Source organism: Ranitomeya imitator, chromosome 1, assembly GCF_032444005.1.
Source record: "Ranitomeya imitator isolate aRanImi1 chromosome 1, aRanImi1.pri, whole genome shotgun sequence".
NCBI lineage: Eukaryota > Metazoa > Chordata > Amphibia > Anura > Dendrobatidae > Ranitomeya > Ranitomeya imitator.
The window spans coordinates 106,976,198-106,999,551 of record NC_091282.1 but is presented as its reverse complement, the minus strand read 5'-3'; the positions used below and the strand labels follow the sequence as shown (position 1 = coordinate 106,999,551).

General features: G+C 44.5%; 1 protein-coding gene across 1 annotated transcript in view; it reads left to right on the top strand.

The window, feature by feature from the left end:
* The window catches only part of LOC138657631 (interleukin-6 receptor subunit beta-like), a 129,215-nt gene that overhangs the window by 73,221 nt on the left and 32,640 nt on the right, over positions 1–23,354 (top strand). Inside the window, exons 10-12 of the mRNA XM_069745366.1 lie at positions 10,028–10,189; positions 16,619–16,738; positions 22,017–22,169. Coding sequence (XP_069601467.1) covers positions 10,028–10,189; positions 16,619–16,738; positions 22,017–22,169 — 435 coding nt within the window. The remainder of the gene's footprint in view (positions 1–10,027; positions 10,190–16,618; positions 16,739–22,016; positions 22,170–23,354) is intronic.

Sequence of the window (23,354 nt, the reverse complement as noted above, 5' to 3'; positions counted from 1 at the left end):
ATATTGGCCTCTGGGCTTGTGTGCCACTCCTGACTCCTGTGTGTGCCATCTCTCACTCAGTGGGCCATAGAAAGCCTATTTATTTTTTTTATTTGGTTTCTAAATTCTCCCTGAAAAAATCATTTTATTTTATTTGGTTTCTAAATTCTTCCTGAAAAAAATCATTTTATTTTATTTTGTTTCTAAAGTCTCCCTGAAAAAAATAAAAAAAATGGGAGATTAATATTGACATTTGTGCTTGAGTGACAGTCCTGCGTGTGTGGCATCTCTGTGATTTGGTGCCACAGAAAACAGAGTGTGTAACATTGTGCCTGATTTTCCTTGCGGTCTCACCAACCTGTAAAGGGATATCGAAATCATACTGAAGTTATAGCTCACCGTGTAAGTTGTTTGACAGCAACAAATAAAGTTACTTTGGTTAAGTTTTTAAAACAATGAGGAAGTCTGGTGCAAAAGGTCGTGGCCATGGGCGTTCATTGTCAGCTGGTAATGATGGTAGTGGTAGTGGAGCATCAGGTGGTCGTGGGAAAAAAAATATTCCACCTAAGTCTGGAGCTGTCGAGCCAGGTTCGTCGTCTGGCTACACAAGGCCTTGAACGCTCTCTTTTCTGGGAGTAGGAAAACCGCTTTTAAAGCCGGAGCAGCAACAGCAAGTTTTGGCTTACCTTGCAGACTCAGCCTCTAGCTCTTTTGCCTCCTCTTCTGAAACTGGTAAATGTAAAAGCAGCGCGTCGTTTGTGGATGTTCACGGTCAGGGACAAGTAGCTTCCTTGTCCTCTTCAGCAAAAACAACAACAAGAGAGAAGGATGCAGCAGGCGACACAACGGGTTACTCCATGGAGCTCTTTACACATACCGTCCCTGGCTTAGAAAGTGAAACAGTTAACAGGCCATGCCCATTACAAGTAGATTCTGACATGGAGTGCACTGATGCACAGCCACAGCCAGACTACTATGCTGGTCCTTTGACTCAGACCACAACATTGCCCTCTCAGGGTACTGATCCACAATCAGACCCTGATGAGACTATGTTGCCCCGTCACGAACGCTATACCACCGACCGACACCGTGACACAGACGAAGTTGCACACGAGCTAGAAGAGGAGGTAATAGATGACCCAGTTGTTGACCCCGATTGGCAGCCATTGGGGGAACAGGGTGCAGGCGGCAGTAGTTCTGAAGCAGAGGTGGAGGAGGGGCCGCAGCAGGCATCAACATCGCAACAGGTTCCATCTGCCGGGCCCGTATCTGGCCCAAAACGCGTGGCAAAGCCAAAACCTGTTGGAGGACAGCGTGGCCATCCGGTTAAAGCTCAGTCTGCAATCCCTGAAAAGGGATCCGATGCTAGGAAGAGTGCAGTCTGGCATTTTTTTAAACAACATCCAATTGATCAGCGCAAAGTCATCTGTTAAAAATGTTCAACTAGCTTAAGCAGAGGTCAGAATCTGAAAAGTCTCAATACAAGTTGCATGCATAGACATTTAACCACCATGCATTTTCAAGCCTGGACTAACTACCAAACATCCCTTAAGGTTATAGCACCCTCGGCCAATAAAGCTAGTCAGCAACGCAACATCCCTTCCGTCACTGTAAGGCCACCATTTTCCGCACCACCGGCAGTATCTGTGCAGGTTTCTTTGCCAGCCAAAAGCAGTCAGGGTCAGGGAATCACCAGTTTTGTAGGAGGAAATATTGCATCTAGGGCACCGGCGGAAACAATACCGTCTCCAACCGTCTCTCAGTCTGCCATGTCCCCCGGCACACCCGCTAGTTCCACGATCTCCAGCTCTCCAGTCCAGCTCACCCTACATGAGACTCTGGTTAGAAAAAGGAAGTACTTATCCTCGCATCTGCATACACAGGGTTTGAACGCCCACATAGCTAGACTAATCTCGTTAGAGATGATGCCCTACCGGTTAGTTGAAAGCGAAGCTTTCAAAGCCCTGATGGAGTACGCTGAACCACGCTACGAGCTACCCAGTCGACACTTTTTTTCCAGAAAAGCCATCCCAGCACTGCACCAGCATGTTAAACAGCGCATCGTCCATGCACTCAGGCAATCTGTGAGTACAAAGGTGCACCTGACTACAGATGCATGGACCAGTAGGCATGGCCAGGGACGTTACGTGTCCATCACGGCACACTGGGTGAATGTGGTGGATGCAGGGTCCACAGGGGACATCAATTTCGGGACAGTTGTGCCTAGCCCACGGTCTAGGAAACAGTTGGCTGTAGGCGTTCGCACCCCCTCCTCCTCCTCCTCCTCGTCCTCCTGCAGAAGCGAGAGCTCTTCCACAGACCGCAGTCGCCCAACCACTCCATCGGCAGCTGACACTGTTGCACACCAGTTGTCCCATTATGGGCCAGCTACTGGCAAGCGTCAGCAGGCTGTATTGGCTATGAAGTGTTTGGGCGACAACAGACACACCGCGGACGTTCTGTCCGAGTTCTTGCAGCAAGAAACGCAGTCGTGGCTGGGCACAGTAGATCTTGAGGCAGGCAAGGTAGTGAGTGATAACGGAAGGAATTTCATGGCTGCCATCTCCCTTTCCCAACTGAAACACATTCCTTGCCTGGCTCACACCTTAAACCTGGTGGTGCAGTGCTTATTGAAAACTTATCCTGGGTTCTCCGACCTGCTCCTCAAAGTGCGTGGACTTTGCTCACATATCCGCCGTTCGCCTGTACACTCCAGCCGTATGCAGACCTATCAGCGGTCTTTGAACCTTCCCCAGCATCGCCTAATCAGAGACGTTGCAACAAGGTGGAACTCAACACTGCACATGCTTCAGAGATTGTGCGAACAGAGGCGGGCTGTTATGTTTTTGTGGGAGGATACACATACACGGGCAGGCAGAATGATGGCAGACATGGAGTTGTCAGGTGTGCAGTGGTCGAAGATACAAGACATGTGTCAAGTCCTTCAGTGTTTTGAGGAATGCACACGGCTGGTTAGTGCAGACAATGCCATAATAAGCATGAGCATCGCCCTAATGTGTCTGCTGATGCAAAGTTTGATGCACATAAAGGATCAGGCGTCTGCACCAGAGGAAGAGGAAAGCCTTGATGACAGTCAGCCATTGTCTGGTCAAGGCAGTGTACAGGACGAGGTAGCGGGCGAAGAGGAGGTGGAGGACGAGGAGGATGATGGGGATGAGTATATTTTTAATGAGGAAGCTTTCCCGGGGGCACTGGAAATTGGTTGCGTGGCAAGGCCGGGTTCTGGTTTTTTGAGGGACACAAGTGACGTAGATTCGCCTGAAACTGCCCCTCAACCAATCACAACCGCAGATTTGACAACTGGAACTTTGGCCCACATGGCGGATTATGCCTTACGTATCCTCAAAAGGGACACACGCATTACGAAAATGATGAACGATGACGATTACTGGTTGGCCTGCCTCCTTGATCCTCGCTATAAAGGCAAATTGCAAAATATTATGCCACATGAGAACTTGGAACTAATATTAGCAACCAAACAATCAACTCTTGTTGACCGTTTGCTTCAGGCATTCCCAGCACACAGCGCCCGTGATCGTTCTCACACGAGCTCCAGGGGGCAGCAGACCAGGAGTGTTTTAGAGGTGCACACATCAGAAGTGGCGTTGGACAGAGGGGTTTTCTGACCAGGTTGTGGAGTGATTTTGCTATGACCGCAGACAGGACAGGTACTGCTGCATCAATTGAAAGTGACAGGAGATAACATTAGTCCAGTATGGTTACAAACTATTTTTCATCCCTTATCGATGTTCTCCCTCAACCGTCATTCCCATTTGATTAATGGGCATCAAAATTAGACACCTGGCCAGAATTGGCAGAATATGCATTGCAGGAGCTTGCTTGCCCGGCAGCTAGTGTCCTATCAGAAAGAGTATTCAGTGCTGCAGGTTCAATATTAACCGAAAAAAGGACTCGTCTGGCTACCCAAAATGTTGATGATCTAACATTCATTAAAATGAACCACAACTGGATTTCGAATTCTTTTGCCCCACCTTGCCCGGCCGACACCTAGCTTTCCTATGAAAAGCTCTTGCCTGTGGACTACTGTGAATTACTTTTCTAATGTCTAATTTGCTGCAGCTGATTGTCCAGCATACGACATGTTTACACCTCCCTAAATGGCCAAACTCCCCACACGGGGCCGTGGTATCGCGACTTGGCGCAAGCACCCGTGAGGGTGCTGTTTGTCTGAAGAGGTGGGTGTGCCCGCTTTTGGTCGACAGCACTGCCACTGGGTCCCTCATAGTACAATAAAGTGTCTCTGGCGGTGGTGGTGCGCACCCAACGTCAGACACACTGTTGTAACATGAGGGGCCCTGGGCCTGTACCGCCGGCCACAAGAGAGTTCACCCACCCCCAGGTCAAACATTGCTCTACCACTTCCACAGTTATCTCTCACACTTCCACCAATGTTTAGTCTATGCGCTGACATCCTTCCATTCCTGCCACTGACAATACCATTGTGTTGACATGTATGATGGTACTTAACATAGTCAGGGGCAGTGTCCTCTATTTACCACAGTAAATACTTTGCGCTAAATTAGTAGGTCTGAAACTACGCAGAGGATCCCACCCCTGTACCTAATGATTGCACCCTTTAGTGTTTTCGTTTTGCTTTAATGCGAGACATTCACATTTATTTATTGTTTTGGACTACTAACTGGCAGACACTCATTACAATCGGCCTCCGCTGACCAGACCACTGCTGCCCGTGTACCCCTGGAACCAATTTTAAATTGCCTACAGCCAGCCCAATTTTATTATGTTAGGCCTTCGAAGCCTGTCTGCGGTCCCTCCTTCCACTAGGCCTCCACTGACCAGACCACTGCTGCCCGTGTATCCCTGGAACCAATTATAAAGTGCCTACAGCCTGTCCAATTTTATTATGTTAGGCCTTCGAAGCCTGTCTGCGGTCCCTCCTTCCACTAGGCCTCCACTGACCAGACCACTGCTGCCCGTGTAACCCTGGAACCAATTATAAAGTGCCTACAGCCTGTCCAATTTTATTATGTTAGGCCTTCGAAGCCTGTCTGCGGTCCCTCCTTCCACTAGGCCTCCACTGACCAGACCACTGCTGCCCGTGTACCCCTGGAACCAATTATAAAGTGCCTACAGCCTGTCCAATTTTATTATGTTAGGCCTTCGAAGCCTGTCTGCGGTCCCTCCTTCCACTAGGCCTCCACTGACCAGACCACTGCTGCCCGTGTACCCCTGGAACCAATTATAAAGTGCCTACAGCCTGTCCAATTTTATTATGTTAGGCCTTCGAAGCCTGTCTGCGGTCCCTCCTTCCACTAGGCCTCCACTGACCAGACCACTGCTGCCCGTGTACCCCTGGAACCAATTATAAAGTGCCTACAGCCTGTCCAATTTTATTATGTCAGGCCTTCGAAGCCTGTCTGCGGTCCCTCCTTCCACTAGGCCTCCACTGACCAGACCACTGCTGCCCGTGTACCCCTGGAACCAATTATAAAGTGCCTACAGACAAAGAAAGTCAGAAAAGAAGATATTATACCCAATATTCTCACCATACTCAATCCCAAATGGGAGAGTCACTATGGGAGATATTATATTAAGTCAGGATGGACACTCCTCACAATAGCAATAAACAAAAAACAAATGGAGTTGAAGTCCATAAATATATTTTATTGATTATAAAAATGGCATCCATAGCCAAAAATACATACAAAAAATCATAATTCAAATATATGTAACATATAAATCAACAACAAAAAGGGGGGTAGATGGTAGCAAAAGGATGGAAAAAAGGCACCGTGTGGGTACTCCTGATACCAAGTTATATATTCGTAAGGTGCATCATGCAACAAAATGTCAGCAATACCTGGGAAAAAGGATCAAACATCTAAGGTTCCTATATAATTTGTGCATATGGCTCTCATCTAATTACAATACGCCCTGCGCACAGGCTAAAGGTGCTCATGGATCTCCCAAGGCCAAAACCCAAAAAATGGAAAAAGTACTATGCATAAACCTTATCAATCCTTACCCAGGTGTCGGTAATCAGGAAGGAAGCCCACACGGTGGCCCCAACGCGCGTTTCGCGTCAGCTTCGTCAGGGGGCTGTGCTGCTAACAGTCCGGGATGTGCCTTATAAACGTGTTTAGTCCTAATGAAAAAATAATCCACCTGGTGCGGCGCATGTCACCGCACGTCCGGCCGGGAATTGCATCCCGGGCGGCATCCAAGATGGCGCCGCGGCCAGTTCCGTCGCGCTGACGTCACTGAACCGCACGCGTCACCAATAGGCGCCGCCCACAATGCCCCAGATACCAGACGCCGGCCGACATGCGCACAATGGAGCGGTGTTTGGCTGCGTGGGAGGTGCCGCAACTAGATGTGGGAGGGACACAACTCCCAAACAAAAACATAGGGGCAGAGAATCCCTAATTCCTCATATAAGGACCAAAATAAGGGGAAATCAACTCCACAATGATTCAATCTACTCCAATATGCATCAATGAATAAGGGTGAAACATATAGTGCAAATAACATATAAATGTACATTCCACATCAAGGGGAATGTCATAACAACGGCATATATACAAAAAGTTAGAATGAACAATAAATTTACAGAGGCATATTACAAAGTGTGCGCAGGGCGTATTGTAATTAGATGAGAGCCATATGCACAAATTATATAGGAACCTTAGATGTTTGATCCTTTTTCCCAGGTATTGCTGACATTTTGTTGCATGATGCACCTTACGAATATATAACTTGGTATCAGGAGTACCCACACGGTGCCTTTTTTCCATCCTTTTGCTACCATCTACCCCCCTTTTTGTTGTTGATTTATATGTTACATATATTTGAATTATGATTTTTTTGTATGTATTTTTGGCTATGGATGCCATTTTTATAATCAATAAAATATATTTATGGACTTCAACTCCATTTGTTTTTTGTTTATTTATAAAGTGCCTACAGCCTGTCCAATTTTATTATGTTAGGCCTTCGAAGCCTGTCTGCGGCCCGTTCTTTCTACTACTACTACACTGACCAGACCACTGCTGCCTGTGTACCCCTGGAACCTATTTAAAAGTGCCTACAGCCCAATATTTTTTTATGTTAGGCCTTCGAAGCCTGTCTGCGGCCCGTTCTTTCTACTACTACTACACTGACCAGTCTACTGCTGCCCGTGTACCCCTGGAACCTATTTAAAAGTGCCTACAGCCCAATATTTTTTTATGTTAGGCCTTCGAAGCCTGTCTGCGGCCCGTTCTTTCTACTACTCCTACACTGACCAGTCTACTGCTGCCCGTGTACCCCTGGAACCAATGTTAAAGTGCCTACAGCCCAATATTTTTTATGTTAGGCCTTCAAAGCCTGTCTGCGGCCCGTTCTTTCTACTACTACTACACTGACCAGTCTACTGCTGCCCGTGTACCCCTGGAACCAATGTTAAAGTGCCTACAGCCCAATATTTTTTTATGTTAGGCCTTCGAAGCCTGTCTGCGGCCCGTTCTTTCTACTACTACTACACTGACCAGTCTACTGCTGCCCGTGTACCCCTGGAACCAATGTTAAAGTGCCTACATCCCAATATTTTTTTATGTTAGGCCTTCGAAGCCTGTCTGCGGCCCGTTCTTTCTACTACTCCTCCACTGACCAGACCACTGCTGCCCGTGTACCCCTGGAACCTATTTTTAATTGCATAGAGCATCCTTTTTTTAATAGTAGGCGTACAAAGTCTGTCTGCGGTCCACTATTGAAATTGTCCTCCACTGCCCAGAGCAATGCTGCCTGTATACCCCTGTAACCTTTTTTAAGCTGCAGTGAGCCACATTTTTGGTTTAAGGCCTACTACCTGTGTCTGTCTGCGCCACTCAATACAGCTGTGTTCCTTTGAAAAAAGCTGAGCGTCAATAGTCTTGTTTTCAGCCTCTAGGAATTTTAAAACTGCATTGGGGCTACAACTTTGGTAGGGCCTACTAACGGTGTCTGCCGCCCCAAGGTGTGCCCCAGGTTTCGTCCACATTGCTTCGATCTTCCTACTCTCGTTTAATAGTTGTTGCAAACTACACTGCATTAGGCCTACAAATTGGGTATGGGGTGTAGAGAGACAGTGTGTTCCACTCCAAGGTGTTCCCCAGGTTTCCTCTCCATTGCTTCAATCTTAATGCTCTCGTTTAGTAGTTGTTGGAAACTACACTGCATTAGGCCTACAAATTTGGTATGGGGTGTAGAGACGGTGTGTTCCACTCCAAGGTGTTCCCCAGGTTTCCTCTCCATTGCTTCAATCTTAATGCTCTCGTTTAGTAGTTGTTGGAAACTACACTGCATTAGGTCTACAAATTGGGTATGGGGTGTAGAGACGGTGTGTTCCACTCCAAGGTGTTCCCCAGGTTTCCTCTCCATTGCTTCAATCTTAATGCTCTCGTTTAGTAATTGTTGGAAACTACACTGCATTAGGCCTACAAATTGGGTATGGGGTGTAGAGATGGTGTGTTCCACTCCAAGGTGTTCCCCAGGTTTCCTCTCCATTGCTTCAATCTTAATGCTCTCGTTTAGTAGTTGTTGGAAACTACACTGCATTAGGCCTACAAATTGGGTATGGGGTGTAGAGAGACGATGTGTTACACTCCAAGGTGTTCCCCAGGTTTCCTCTCCATTGCTTCAGTCTTAATGCTCTCGTTTAGTAGTTGTTGGAAACTACACTGCATTAGGCCTACAAATTGGGTATGGGGTGTGGAGACGGTGTCTTCCACTCCAAGGTGTTCTCCAGGTTGCATTCCTGAGCTTCTATCTTCAGGCTCTTGTTAAATAGTGGTTAAATGGAACAACTGCATTTGGCGTACTAGTTGGTTTGGGGCCTACTAACAGTGTCTTCCGCTCCTTGCTGTTCTCCTGGTTTCCTGTCCTGAAATTCCATTTTCAGGCTCTCGTTAAGTAGTTGTTAATGTTAGACTGCATTTGGCCTACTAGTTGGGTTGGGGCCTACTATCGGTGTCTGCCACTCCTTGCTGTTCTCCTCCACTGAACAAAGCTGTGCCGCCTGTTTACTACGGTTGCCAATTTTGAACTGCATTTCGACTACTTACTGATTTGGGCCTACTCTCTGTGTCAGCCTCTCATTCCAGTTGTCCTCCACTGCAATGCCCCCTGGTTAGTCCTGTGTTACCAATTTTGAACTGCATTTAGCCAACTTTATTCTTTGGGCCTATATCTGTGTTTCCTCCTCATCCTGCCCAGCCAGTGATAGATGAGTCTGCTGGTACATTGACCCATAACGCAACATTCCCCGTGCACGCTACACAACAAGATTGTGACCCTGCTGAAAGTCAGGTTCCTCTTCCCGCATACCATACCACCTTACACGGGGACAAAGAGGAAGGTGTAGATGAAAGTGCAGGTTCCTTCATCAGGTGGGTGGAGGAATACTAGTTGGCGACGTCACTGGCCCAGGGCCTCTCATAGTACGCAAAAGTGTTGCTGCCGGTGGGAGGCGCCCCCGCTGTGCAAACACACCGCTGTACTTTGAGGGGCCCAGTGCCAATGCCAACGAGTGGGCCCCCCCTGCTTGCTCAGGATCACAGCACTTGCAAAGTTGAAATACTTACCTCTCCCTGCTCCACTGCCGTGACGTGGTCCAGATTTCCTGGGCCCACTAATTACTTGAACCAGCCCTACCCCCCACAACTTTAGCCAAATGACCCCCAATTTCAAATGCCTTCCAATTATTATAAGGCAAATTACGATTGACAAGCTTCTGTAACAAGAATGGATGTTTTTGCCATTAAAATGGGCAGTGTAGGTGTTTTCCTGGCCTCCACTCACTGCCGACTATGCTCCCCCATTGACTTGCATTGGGTTTCGTGTTTCGGTCGATACCCGACTTTTCGCGATAATCGGCCGATTCCACTCGACTCGACTTCTAAGATAGTCGGGTTTCGCGAAACACGGCTCGACTCTAAAAAGGTCAAGGTCGCTCAACCCTAGTCAGGATGAATAATAATGACTGTACGTTATACTGGATGCCTACTTTTCAAATGCTTTGTTCTTGTAGAGTTCCCGGGGAAGATAATTGCTACTTATAAAAACAACACAATATTCCTCAGTTGGAGTCCATTGTTTGAATGTGATTTTGTTGTTATAAACTGGGGCACAAGCTACTTGCAAATGGAATCAAAAATCATCATGGACAAAACAGAAAATTATTCCATTCCAGGTAATACCTGTTTTTCTTCCTTTTTTCCTGAGTACTTTGTCTCAATTATTGTTACAAACCTATACTGACATTTCGAAAACATGAGCTTTGTATGCACCACAATGTCCTATATACATAGGAAATATTAATGGGTTTATCAGCTGTTGGTTTTCTATGTGGTAAGAAAACAAACGATATTGTCCAAAATATCAGTTCAGTGTGAGTGTTCGCCTTTGAAATAGATTTTGTTTTTTTTCTAAATATGAAGAAAATCAGAATTTCCTAATCTGGTTCATAATCTGTCCAGGGTGTAGTCTCGGGATAGATATTGTATTAGTAGTATATCTCTAGGATATGCCATCGATGTCAGTTTGGTAGAGATCCAGTCCCTGCAACAGCCAGAGATCACTGGAATGAAGTGGCGACTGTAAGAGGGAATATCAAATCAGGGAGCATGAAATCAGAAAATCCGGCTTCCTGCAATCACCAATAGAGGGCGCTAATGAGCTTAAAGGGGTTGTCTACTTTCAGGAAAGTGAGTTCCAAACTCTAAAATATCCAAAATAAACTGAGCAGCAGCAAGTACTCGCATGCCGATAACCTGGGCACAGTCGTTGAGTTTATTGATTAGCTGAAGCGGCGACGCGCGTTGTTGATGTGACGTCACCACTGCAGCAAAAACACTGAAACTGGCTTAGCAGCAGGGAGACGGCACTGGACCCGGGGAGAGTGAGTACCTTTTGAGTGATTTGGGGTATTTCAGAATTAAGGGTCCACTTTCTTGAAAGTTGACAACCAATTTGATGTATAAAAAGCATATGCATCGGATCTCGGCTCAGAGGTATTCTCTAAATTTCAGATTTTCTCATTGTTCTTATTTGACAAGCATACAGTACCTAAAGTGTGTCAGCAGGTTATTGCTTTTCAGAGAAACACTTCCATGTTTTTTATGACATGTGCATGTATGTGTATTAATATACTCGCCTACCGCTGATTTCTCCAGTGTCCAGCGCTTCTCTGATTCCTAGTGACGATCCTGAAGTGGCTTTTACAATGTAAGCCTATGGAGCGTCAGAACAAGGCTTTGTGGACTTTTATTGTAAAAAAAAAAAGACTTCCAACTCACACATAGCACAGAGTGAGCCGGGTAGCCAGAATTACACACTGATAAGCAAAGAAGAATGGTGCTGGACACCGGAGAGATCAGGTGACTATAATAATACACTTACACTACATTACATGCATATATACACATTTAATAAAAAAATATAGATGGGAGTGCTTCTTTAACCCCTCTGTGACCTTAGACGTACTATCCCGTCGAGGTGCCCTGGGCTTATCTGACCCTGGACGGGATAGTACGTCATAGCCGATCGGCCGCGCTCACGGGGGGAGCGCGGCCGATCGCGGCCGGGTGTCAGCTGCTTATCGCAGCTGACATCCGGCACTATGTGCCAGGAGCGGTCACGGACCGCCCCCGGCACATTAACCCCTGGCACACCGCGATCAAAGATGATCGCGATGTGCCGGCGGTGCAGGGAAGCACCGCGCAGGGAGGGGGCTCCCTGCGGGCTTCCCTGAGCCCCCCGCAGCAACGCGATGTGATCGCGTTGCTGCGAGGGTCTCCTCACCTCCCTCCCTGCTCGAGCCCCGGATCCAAGATGGCCGCGGATCCGGGTCCTGCAGGGAGGGAGGTGGCTTCATAGAGCCTGCTCAGAGCAGGCACTGTGAAGCAGCCTGCACTCCTATCAGATCAGTGATCTGACAGAGTGCTGTGCAAACTGTCAGATCACTGATCTGTGATGTCCCCCCCTGGGACAAAGTAAAAAAAAAATTTTCCAAATGTGTAAAAAAAATAAAAAAAAATATTCCAAAATAATGAAAAAAAAAAAAAATATTATTCCCATAAATACATTTCTTCATCTAAATAAAAAAAAAACCCAATAAAAGTACACATATTTAGTATCGCCGCGTCCGTAGCGGCCCGACCTATAAAACTGGCCCACTAGTTAACCCCTTCAGTAAACACCGTAAGAAAAAAAAAAAAAAAACGAGGCAAAAAACAACGCTTTATTATCATACCGCCGAACAAAAAGTGGAATAACACGCGATCAAAAGGACAGATATAAATAACCATGGTACCGCTGAAAGCATCATATTGTCCCGCAAAAAAAGAGCCGCCATACAGCATCATCAGCAAAAAAATAAAAAAGTTATAGTCCTGAGAATAAAGCGATGCAAAAATAATTATTTTTTCTGTAAAATAGTTTTTATCGTATAAAAGCACCAAACCATAAAAAAATGATATAAATGAGGTATCGCTGTAATCGTACTGACCCGAAGAATAAAACTGATTTATCAATTTTACCAAACGCGGAACGGTATAAACGCCTCCCCCAATAGAAATTCATGAATAGCTGGCTTTTGGTCATTCTTCCTCACAAAAATCGGAATAAAAAGCGATAAAAAAATGTCACGTGCCCAAAAATGTTTTCAATAAAAACGTCAACTCGTCCCGCAAAAAACAAGACCTCACATGACTCTGTGGACCAAAATATGGAAAAATTATAGCTCTCAAAATGTGGTATTGCAAAAAATATTTTTTGCAATAAAAAGGGTCTTTCAGTGTGTGACGGCTGCCAATCATAAAAATCCGCTAAAAAACTCGCTATAAAAGTAAATCAAACCCCCCTTCATCACCCCCTTAGTTAGGGAAAAATAAAAAAAAATGTATTTATTTCCATTTTCCCATTAGGGCTAGGGTTAGGGCTAGGGTTAGGGCTAGGGCTAGGGTTAGGGCTAGGGTTAGGGCTAGGGTTAGGGTTAGGGTTAGGGCTAGGGTTAGGGCTAGGGCTAGGGTTAGGGTTAGGGCTAGGGTTAGGGCTAGGGTTAGGGCTAGGGTTAGGGCTAGGGTTAGGGCTAGGGCTAGGGTTAGGGCTAGGGTTAGGGCTAGGGTTAGGGCTAGGGTTAGGGCTAGGGTTAGGGCTAGGGTTAGGGCTAGGATTAGGGTTAGGGTTAGGGTTGGGGCTACAGTTAGGGTTGGGGCTAAAGTTAGGGTTAGGGTTTAGATTACATTTACAGTTGGGAATAGGGTTGGGATTAGGGTTAGGGGTGTTTCAGGGTTAGAGGTGTGGTTAGGGTTACCGTTGGAATTAGGGTTAGGGGTGTGTTTAGATTAGGGTTTCAGTTATAATTGGGGGGTTTCCACTGTTTCGGCACATCAGGGGCTCTCCAAACACGACATGGCGTCCGATCTCAATTCCAGCCAATTCTGCGTTGAAAAAGTAAAACAGTGCTCCTTCCCTTCCGAGCTCTCCTGTGTGCCCAAACAGGGGTTTACCCCAACATATGGGGTATCAGCGTACTCAGGACAAATTGGACAACAACTTTTGTGGACCAATTTCTCCTGTTACCCTTGGGAAAATACAAAACTGGGGGCTAAAAAATAATTTTTGTGGGAAAACAAAAAGATTTTTTATTTTCACGGCTCTGCGTTATAAACTGTAGTGAAACACTTGGGGGTTCAAAGTTCTCACAACACATCTAGATAAGTTCATTGAGGGGTCTAGTTTCCAATATGGGGTCACTTGTGGGGGGTTTCTACTGTTTAGGTACATTAGGGGCTCTGCAAACGCAATGTGACGCCTGCAGACCAATCCATCTAAGTCTGCATTCCAAATGATGCTCCTTCCCTTCCGAGCCCTCCCATGCGCCCAAACGGTGGTTCCCCCCCACATATCGGGTATCAGCGTACTCAGGACAAATTGGACAACAACATTTAGGGTCCAATTTCTCCTGCTAACCTTGGAAAAATACAAAACTGGGGGCTAAAATATAATTTTTGTGGAAAAAAAAATATTTTTTATTTGCATGGCTCTGCGTTATAAACTGTAGTGAAATACTTGGGGGTTCAAAGCTCTCACAACACATCAAGATGAGTTCCTTAGGGGGTCTACTTTCCAAAATGGTGTCACTTGTGGGGGGTTTCTACTGTTTAGGTACATTAGGGGCTCTGCAAACGCAATGTGACGCCTGCAGACCATTCCATCTAAGTCTGCATTCCAAATGGCGCTCCTTCCCTTCCGAACCCTCCCATGCGCCCAAACGGTGGTTCCCCCCCACATATGGGGTATCAGCGTACTCAGGACAAATTGGACAACAACTTTTGTGGTCCAATTTCTCCTGTTACCCTAGGGAAAATACAAAACTGGGGGCTAAAAAATAATTTTTGTGGGAAAAAAATTTTGTTTTATTTTTATGGCTCTGCATTATAAACTTCTGTGAAGCCCTTGGTGGGTCAAAGTGCTCACCACACATCCAGATAAGTTCCTTAGGGGGTTTACTTTCCAAAATGGTGTCACTTGTGGGGGTTTCAATGTTTAGGCACATCAGTGGCTCTCCAAACGCAACATGGCGTCCCATCTCAATTTCTGTCAATTTTGCATTGAAAAGTCAAACTGCGCTCCTTCCCTTCCGAGCTCTCCCATGCGCCCAAACAGTGGTTTACTGCCACATATGGGGTATCAGCGTACTCAGGACAAATTGGACAACAACTTTTGAGGTCCAATTTCTTCTCTTACCCTTGGAAAAATAAAAAATTGGGGGCAAAAATATAATTTTTGTGAAAAAATATGATTTTTTATTTTTACGGTTCTGCATTATAAACTTCTGTGAAGCACTTGGTGGGTCAAAGTGCTCACCACACCTCTAGATAAGTTCCTTAGGGGGTCTACTTTCCAAAATGGTGTCACTTGTGGGGGGTTTCAATGTTTAGGCACATCAGTGGCTCTCCAAACGCAACATGGCGTCCCATCTCAATTTCTGTCAATTTTGCATTGAAAAGTCAAACTGCGCTCCTTCCCTTCCGAGCTCTCCCATGCGCCCAAACAGTGGTTTACTGCCACATATGGGGTATCAGCGTACTCAGGACAAATTGGACAACAACTTTTGAGGTCCAATTTCTTCTCTTACCCTTGGAAAAATAAAAAATTGGGGGCAAAAATATAATTTTTGTGAAAAAATATGATTTTTTATTTTTACGGTTTTGCATTATAAACTTCTGTGAAGCACTTGGTGGGTCAAAGTGCTCACCACACATCCAGATAAGTTCCTTAGGGGGTCTACTTTCCAAAATGGTGTCACTTGTGGGGGGTTTCAATGTTTAGGCACATCAGTGGCTCTCCAAACGCAACATGGCGTCCCATCTCAATTCCTGTCAATTTTGCATTGAAAAGTCAAATAGCGCTCCTTCCCTTCCGAGCTCTCCCATGCGCCCAAACAGTGGTTTACTGCCACATATGGGGTATCAGCGTACTCAGGACAAATTGGACAACAACTTTTTGGGTCCAATTTCTCCTGTTACCCTTGGTAAAATAAAACAAATTGGAGCTGAAATAAATTTTTTGTGTAAAAAAGTTAAATGTTCATTTTTATTTAAACATTCCAAAAATTCCTATTAAACACCTGAAGGGTTAATAAACTTCTTGAATGTGGTTTTGAGCACCTTGAGGGGTGCAGTTTTTAGAATGGTGTCACACTTGGGCATTTTCTATCATATAGACCCCTCAAAATGACTTCAAATGAGACGTGGTCCCTAAAAAAAAATGGTGTTGTAAAAATGAGAAATTGCTGGTCAACTTTTAACCCTTATAACTCCCTAACAAAAAAAAAAATTGGTTCCAAAATTATGCTGATGTAAAGGAGACATGTGGGAAATGTTACTTATTAAGTATTTTGTGTGACATATCTCTGTGATTTAATTGCATAAAAATTCAAAGTTTGAAAATTGCGAAATTTTCAAAATTTTCGCCAAATTTCCGTTTTTTTCACAAATAAACGCAGGTACTATCAAAGAAATTTTACCACTATCATGAAGTACAATATGTCACGAGAAAACAATGTCAGAATCACCAGGATCCGTTGAAGCGTTTCGGAGTTATAACCTCATAAAGGGACAGTGGTCAGAATTGTAAAAATTGGCCTGGTCATTAACGTGCAAACCACCCTTGGGGGTAAAGGGGTTAATCTGAGAGAAGCATTATGTAGGGGCAGAGACCCTGATTGCAGTGATGTATCACGCATTGGAATGCGTTGTTTCATTAAAATCAGTGTTTTATCAGGAGGATATTATCACTATAGGACAAGTCGTCTTGTGCCATGTAGTCCTGCTGCTGTGTGTAACCCCGCCCCCACCACTGATAAACAACTTTCTGTCCAAGTACAATGTACATACTGAGCCGCCAATCAGTGATGTGGGCAGGGTTATACAGAGCTCAGCATATAGAGAACTGCTAGATCTGCAGAACAGAAAGTAGACCAGTAAGTGACACATCGCTGGAATTAGGGTCTCTGCCTCTACAGATAACATAGCAAAAACTTACTGACAGATTCCTTTAAAAAAATGCACCATATTATTAATTAATCTAGGTCTGGTGTTCTATTTATTTCCAGGGCCATTTGTAGCAATGAAACGTTACATGATCATGATTGTATTGTATGACCATTGTCAATGTAAGGATTCAACTGAAGAAACAACCTTTGGACTGACTTATACATATACAGAAGAAGGAGGTATGGACATCATGAAATCACTCACAGCATAAAGAATGTCGTGTCCTCAAACGTAATAAGAACAAAAGTGAAAAATCAGCTTGAAATATGGCCAGGGGGACATTACAGTCTAGGGTAGAAGACATGGGATGACCCTACTGCCGGGTACAATGATTGTGCCAAGAATAGCCCATTTAGTAGGAAGTACAAAAATTATTCAGATGGTTCTAAACACTCAGGGGATTTTCCAACATGTCTCCAAAAATTTTGTACATTGAACATAAACCTTCATTTTTCCAGTAAGACAAGACTCAGGGTTAATGAACATATTTCTGGGCTATATATTACATTCATTGATACTAGTGATTAGCACAAAGTTGTACAGAACCCTGGCTCATCATCCACATCGGTACTCCATGGCAGTCAGACCAGGGCCCTGCGAAATTCTTCAGTTGGCACTTGAATGCCTACATCCTGTGCTCCTCTGGTATTTACACCGTGTTCCAAATTATTATGCAAATTGGATTCAAGTGTCATAAAGATTTAATTGTTTTGTTTTTCAAATAAACTTGTGGATGGTATTGTGTCTCAGGGCTCAATGGATCACTGAAATCAATCTTAAACACATGTGATAATTAATTTTCCAGGTGATTCTAATTAAAGGAAAACTACTTAAAAATGATGTTCCACATTATTAAGCAGGCCAAAGGTTTCAAGCAATATGGGCAATAAAAAGGATCTCTCTGCTGCTGAAAACCGTTAAGTAGTGCAATGCCCTGGACAAGGTATGAAAACATTAGATATTTCACGAAAACTTAAGAGTGATCATCATACTGTGAAGAGATTTGTGACTGAAACAGAGCACAGACAGATAAAGGCATAATGAGGAAGGTTTCTGCCAGACAAATTCATTGGATTAACGCCGGTTTCACACGTCAGTGGCTCCGGTATGTGTGGTGACAGTTTCCTCACGTACCGGAGACACTGACTCACGTAGACACATTAAAGTAAATGTGTCTCTGCACACGTCAGCGTGTTTTCATGGACAGGTGTGTCTGTTTGCAAAACACGGAGACATGTCAGTGTTCGTGGGAACGCACGGATAACGCGGACCCATTAAAGTCATTGGGTTTGTGTAAACATGTACCGCACACGGATGCTGTCCGTGTGCTGTCCGTGTGCATTTTTCCTGTCATAGGGTTAAAATTGTAAAAATTGTTGCAAGACATGGACAGCACACGGACCCTAAAAACGTACTCACGGACATCACACGGATCCCACACGGATGGCCTACGTGAGCACACGGACACGGAAAACTCCAGTACCGGAATTATCTGGACGTGTGAGACTGGCCGAAGAGAGCAGCTGCCAAAATACCATTACAAAGCAGCACACTTATTTGAAGCTGCTGGTGCCTAATAATTTTGAACAGTGCATTTTGAGTTATTATTCATTTTGGAGATTATACTGTTATCATTGGGAGATTTTTTCAATAAAATTCGATGTATAATCTAACGGGTGATGACTTTTATTAGACTGACTGTCATTTGCACCGACCATTTAGGAAAATCCGAGAAAAATATAATTTGCATAATAATTTGGAACACAGTGTACAAGGGCCCCATGACTTCAAGAAAAAGATGCAATGACGTCATGTGGACCTTGTAAGTGCCAGAGGTGCCTAGATGCCAGCATACAAATGACGAGGAAATTTTCAGGACCTTGTTCTGCCTGCTGTGGAATACCTATGTGAATGCTGCACCACAGTCTGATAGTCATTATTATTATTATTATTTATATAGCACCATTAATTCCATGGTATAGATATCGTTTACAGTAAACAAGTTTACAGTGACAGACTGGTACAGAGAGGAGAGGACCCTGTCCTTGCGGACTTACATTCTATGGGCCAGTGGGGAAGAGACAGAAGGTAGGGGTGAGGCGGCAGCTCTGGTGGCGGACAGCCGTGTCTCTGGTGGCGGTGAGGCAGCGGCTCTGGCGGCGGTGAGGCGGTGGCTCTGGCAGCGGTAAGGCGGCTGCTCAATTATTGTAGACTGTAGGCTTTCCTGAAGAGATGGTTTTTCAGGTTCCGTCTGAAGGATCCGAGGGTGGTGGATAATCGGAGGTGCTGAGGCATGGAATTCCAGAGGATGGGGGATATTCGGGAGAAATCTTGGAGGCGGTTGTGTGAGGAATGAATAAGTGTGGAGGAGAGTTGGAGGCCTTGGGAGGATCGAAGATTACGTGAGGGAAGATATTGAGAGAATAGTTCAGAGATATAGGGAGGGGACAGGTTGTGGATGGCTTTGTAGATCAGTGTTAGTAGTTTGAACTGGATTCGTTGGGGAATTGGGAGCCAGTGGAGGGATTTGCAGAGGGGAGAAGCAGGGGAGTAGCGAGGAGAGAGGTGGATTAGCCGGGCAGCAGAGTTGAGGACAGACTGGAGTGGTGCAAGAGAGTTAGCTGGGAGGCCACAGAGGAGGGTGTTGCAGTAATCTAGGCGGGAGATGATGAGGGTATGCACAAGTGTTTTGGTAGATTGTGGGCTGAGGAAGGAACGGATTCTGGAGATATTTTTGAGTTGGAGGCAACAGGCGGTGGCAAGAGCTTGGACGTGAGGTTTGAAGGACAGGGCAGAGTTGAGAGTTAGAATCATCTCTAACATTCAGTCAATGCAAACATTTATTACTAAAAACATACAGTATAACGTTGTGATTGCTGAGAAAATTGCAAAGTCTTTACTGCACTGTAGAAATTACATTCCTTATCATTGAAACTGAAGCACCAAGAAGGAAAAATGTACAAAATTATGGTAATCACACAACAATAGACATGTTAATGATATGCAAATTTTGAAAATATATAAACAATATTTTCTAAAACTCTCAATTTATTCAGTTTTAAGTATGAGTTGCACATGCAGAAATCCCCACACTTTTAGGCCTTGGCTGCTATCAACGAGGTTATTAATGGTTGTCTGAGGAACATTCTGCCACGCTGACTGCACTTGAGCATGGAAATCTTCAAGATTCGCTGCTGGCAGCTCCCTTTGCAATAACTAATCAATGACATCCCAGAGGTGCACAATGGGAACCAAGTCTGGAGACACTGCAGGCCATGGTAGAACATTTAGGTCATACAGGCCCACCAAGGACAACATCTGCAAGGAGTTTGTATTTTCTCCCCGTTTTAGCGTGGGTTTCCTCCAGGTGATCTGGTTTCCACGCTCCAAAGACATACTGATAGGGAATGTAGATTGTGAGCCATAATGGGGACAGTGACGATAATGTCTGTAAAGTGCTGTCAAATTAATGGCGCTATATAAGAGAGTAAAATAAATACAGGCTGCTCTCGGTAGCACAAGCAGCATGTGGCCTGAAGTTGTGTTGACTGAAGCTGTTGTGTCATTGCAGATTGCTGAATTGTGACAGTGTGGAAAGTGCACATTGTCAGACATCTCCTCTATTTCAAGCTCGAGCAGGCAGTAATATGACAGGCAGTTTATGATTTCCATACTTTCACACTCACAGACTGACTAGCTTCCAATCTACGTTTCTCAATATTCTGTTGAAAGAAGCAAAATGGCATGTGATTGCCAATCACATACTTGTAGTCAAGTGACCCCAACTCAAGCTGCAAATGGAGGGGAAGCCTGTTCCACACTATCAGTATTTGGCAATCTGCAGTCACATACAGTACCAGTCAAGAGTTTGGACACAACTTTTCATATAATGGCATTCCTTCTAATTGGAATTTTCACATTGTAGATTCAGACTGAAGACATCAAAACCATGATGCAATACATAGTGGAAACAAGGACTAAAGAAAAATGTGTGAAACAAAGCAGTGTTAAATCTTAGATTCCACAAAGTACCACCACTCATAGTCTCATAGTCTCATCACAGATTTACACCCTCCCTTGGCATTCCCTCAATCAGTTCCTTTGAGTAGTTACCAGGAATGACTTCCACTGAACAAATAAGCTTTGTCAACAGTTCATTTGTAGAATCACCGGCCTTCAGAAAGTGTCATCGGGTTTGTTTCGCAGAGGCAGAATTGTAACATAGTTCCATACAGTGCTGAGCTCTAGTCCAAAACTCTTCTAAGCCAAAATATGGCAAGAACCACTCAACTAAGTAAAGAGAGATTAGAGTCTATCATTACTTTAAGACATGGAGGTCAGTTAATTTGAACAATTCCTAGAGCTTTGAATATATCCTCAAGTGAAGTCATGAAAACCATCAATCGGTGTGATAAAACTGAGGATCTCATGAGGATCACCCCAAGAAAGAAAAACTAATAACTATCTCCGCTGCAGAACAAGTTCATCGAGTAATCAACCTCAGAAACTGAAAATTTGCAGCACCTCACGTAACAGCACTCATAAATGATGCACAGACATCAAGTAGCAGATGCATGTCAACATTAACTGTCCAGAGGAGACTTTGAAAAGCCAGCCTTTATGGTCAAATTACTGCAAAGAAGTGACTACTGAAGACCACAAACAGGAAGACACTAGTTTAGGCCAAGCAACTGGACATTAGATTAGTGGAAATTTATACTGTTGTCTCAGGAGTCAAAATTGTAGATTTTTTGGTACCAGCTGCCATATCATTGTGAGATGCAGAAAAAAATGAGTGGATGATATCTTCATGTACTGTACTTCCCCATGAAGCATGGAGGGGGAGGTGTGGAGTTGTGGAGGTGTTTTGCTGGTGACAATGTTATTGACTTGTTCAACATTCAAGGCACACTTGCCCAACATGTAGACCACAGCACTCCGCCGCTACATGGCACCCCATCTGGTTTACACCTGGAGGGACAATCATTTGTGTTGCAACAGGACAAAGACTCAAAACACAACTCCAAGCTATGTAAGACCAAGAAGGAGAGGGATGGAGTGCTGTGTCAAATGACATGGCCTCCACAAACACTCAAACTCAACTCAATTGAGACAGTTTGGGATGAGTTGGACCACAGAGTGAATGCAAAGGTTTTGCTGCCTTCGGTCTGGATCTACAAGGTGCACATTCCAATAAGAACAAGGAAAACCATTCCATGAACAGATATTGCTAACCTTATTGCCAGTACGGTATAGACTGCAGAAATGTATGTTTAGACAGGAAAATCCCTTTAAATGCTACTAGCAACCTCTAGCTATATCTTGACATTTAGCCTCAAATTAATTATATAGATGAGACACAAAAAGCTGTTAATGGCCTTTTCAACATTTTTATTGTTTTCCTTTTTACCTGCATTAGCTCATTACTAACAGACATTTTTGGTCGCTTTTTTACAGTTCCAAGAACAGGTCCATCTAATGTCACTGTGAAAAATGTCACCAAGACCTCAGCTGTTGTTGTGTGGGGGGAGATCCCTGAAGATGACTGCCAGGGCTTTTTATTAGGCTACATAATTTCCTTTGACGATATTTTAGGAAACAGCAGAATAGGTATGTCTTGTAAAACAATATTCTACCCTGTATACTTGATTGCAAATTTATAAACAAAAATCAAAATTTGTTGCTGTGACAACACAGCATTCATTTTTAATTATCTAGATGTAATATTTCAGTAGGTCCAGGGACATGAGCCATTGTTCATATGAGACTGAACGTTGACTCTTATTGTCAATTGAATTGATGTTTGTTGAATGCGGTTTACCTTTTGTGAAGATCTATCTCTGTTTTGTGAAACTCTACATGACAGTAGCCACGGCATCATACCTCCAACTGAAGGAATACAGAGCTGCTCCATTGACCATAACTGAGCCCTCAAAGGCATTTGGAGAATCCAGGTTGGGTCAATCAGTTCACCTTGAGACGTACCTTAATGGACTGGCAGCTTTCTAGGCTTGTTGTTACCTCCTCTCTGTGGGTGACCATCAAAAGCGTGTTGCCACTGGTGGGAGTAGTTGGCCCTGGAAGCTACGAAGCTGTTGCTGCTCTCATCCCAGTGAGTCAGCAGAAGGGTGAGACTTTGTAATTTTGCACCATCTTGGATATTTTGCTGGGACTCTACTATGTTATTGTCTGCTGGTAGTTCAATAAAGTATTGCCACACTGTTTTACTCTCACCCTGTGTTGTCTGAGTAGTATTCTGCCCATGAGAAGGAGCGCAGGCATTCAGTGGGATGAGCCCTGATCCATGCAGTCTCGGGCCAGCCGACAAGAGCACCCACTGACTCCCCATTTCTCCGCACATGGCAGCGGTGGGAAACTACTCAACCCGATGGTTCCGGGGGAGCTGCAGGGGACTGAGGTTCATAGACACCATCCAAGTGCTTCACATCCAGGGGAAATATAGACAGTCTAGCAGACGATAGGTGAAGCATACACAGCAGGGTTCAGACGACACTATGTCCAACCCAACCAGCTCAGCCTTGGAAAAAGGACCAGGAGAATGATAATCAGAATCCTATCACATCTGGCTAATTAAAATGGGGGAGCAAGTGATGATAGCATTCAATCTTAATTATACCAGACATATAGGCAGTAGAAAAATAAATGTTGCATATCCATCCGTATGTAATATTAAAAGTTGTTTTATTTAAGATCCATTAAAAAGTGACAAAACACATACATTGGGTTACAAAAAACCAAAGCGTTTCGAGCACTACACCGCTCTTAATCATAGCA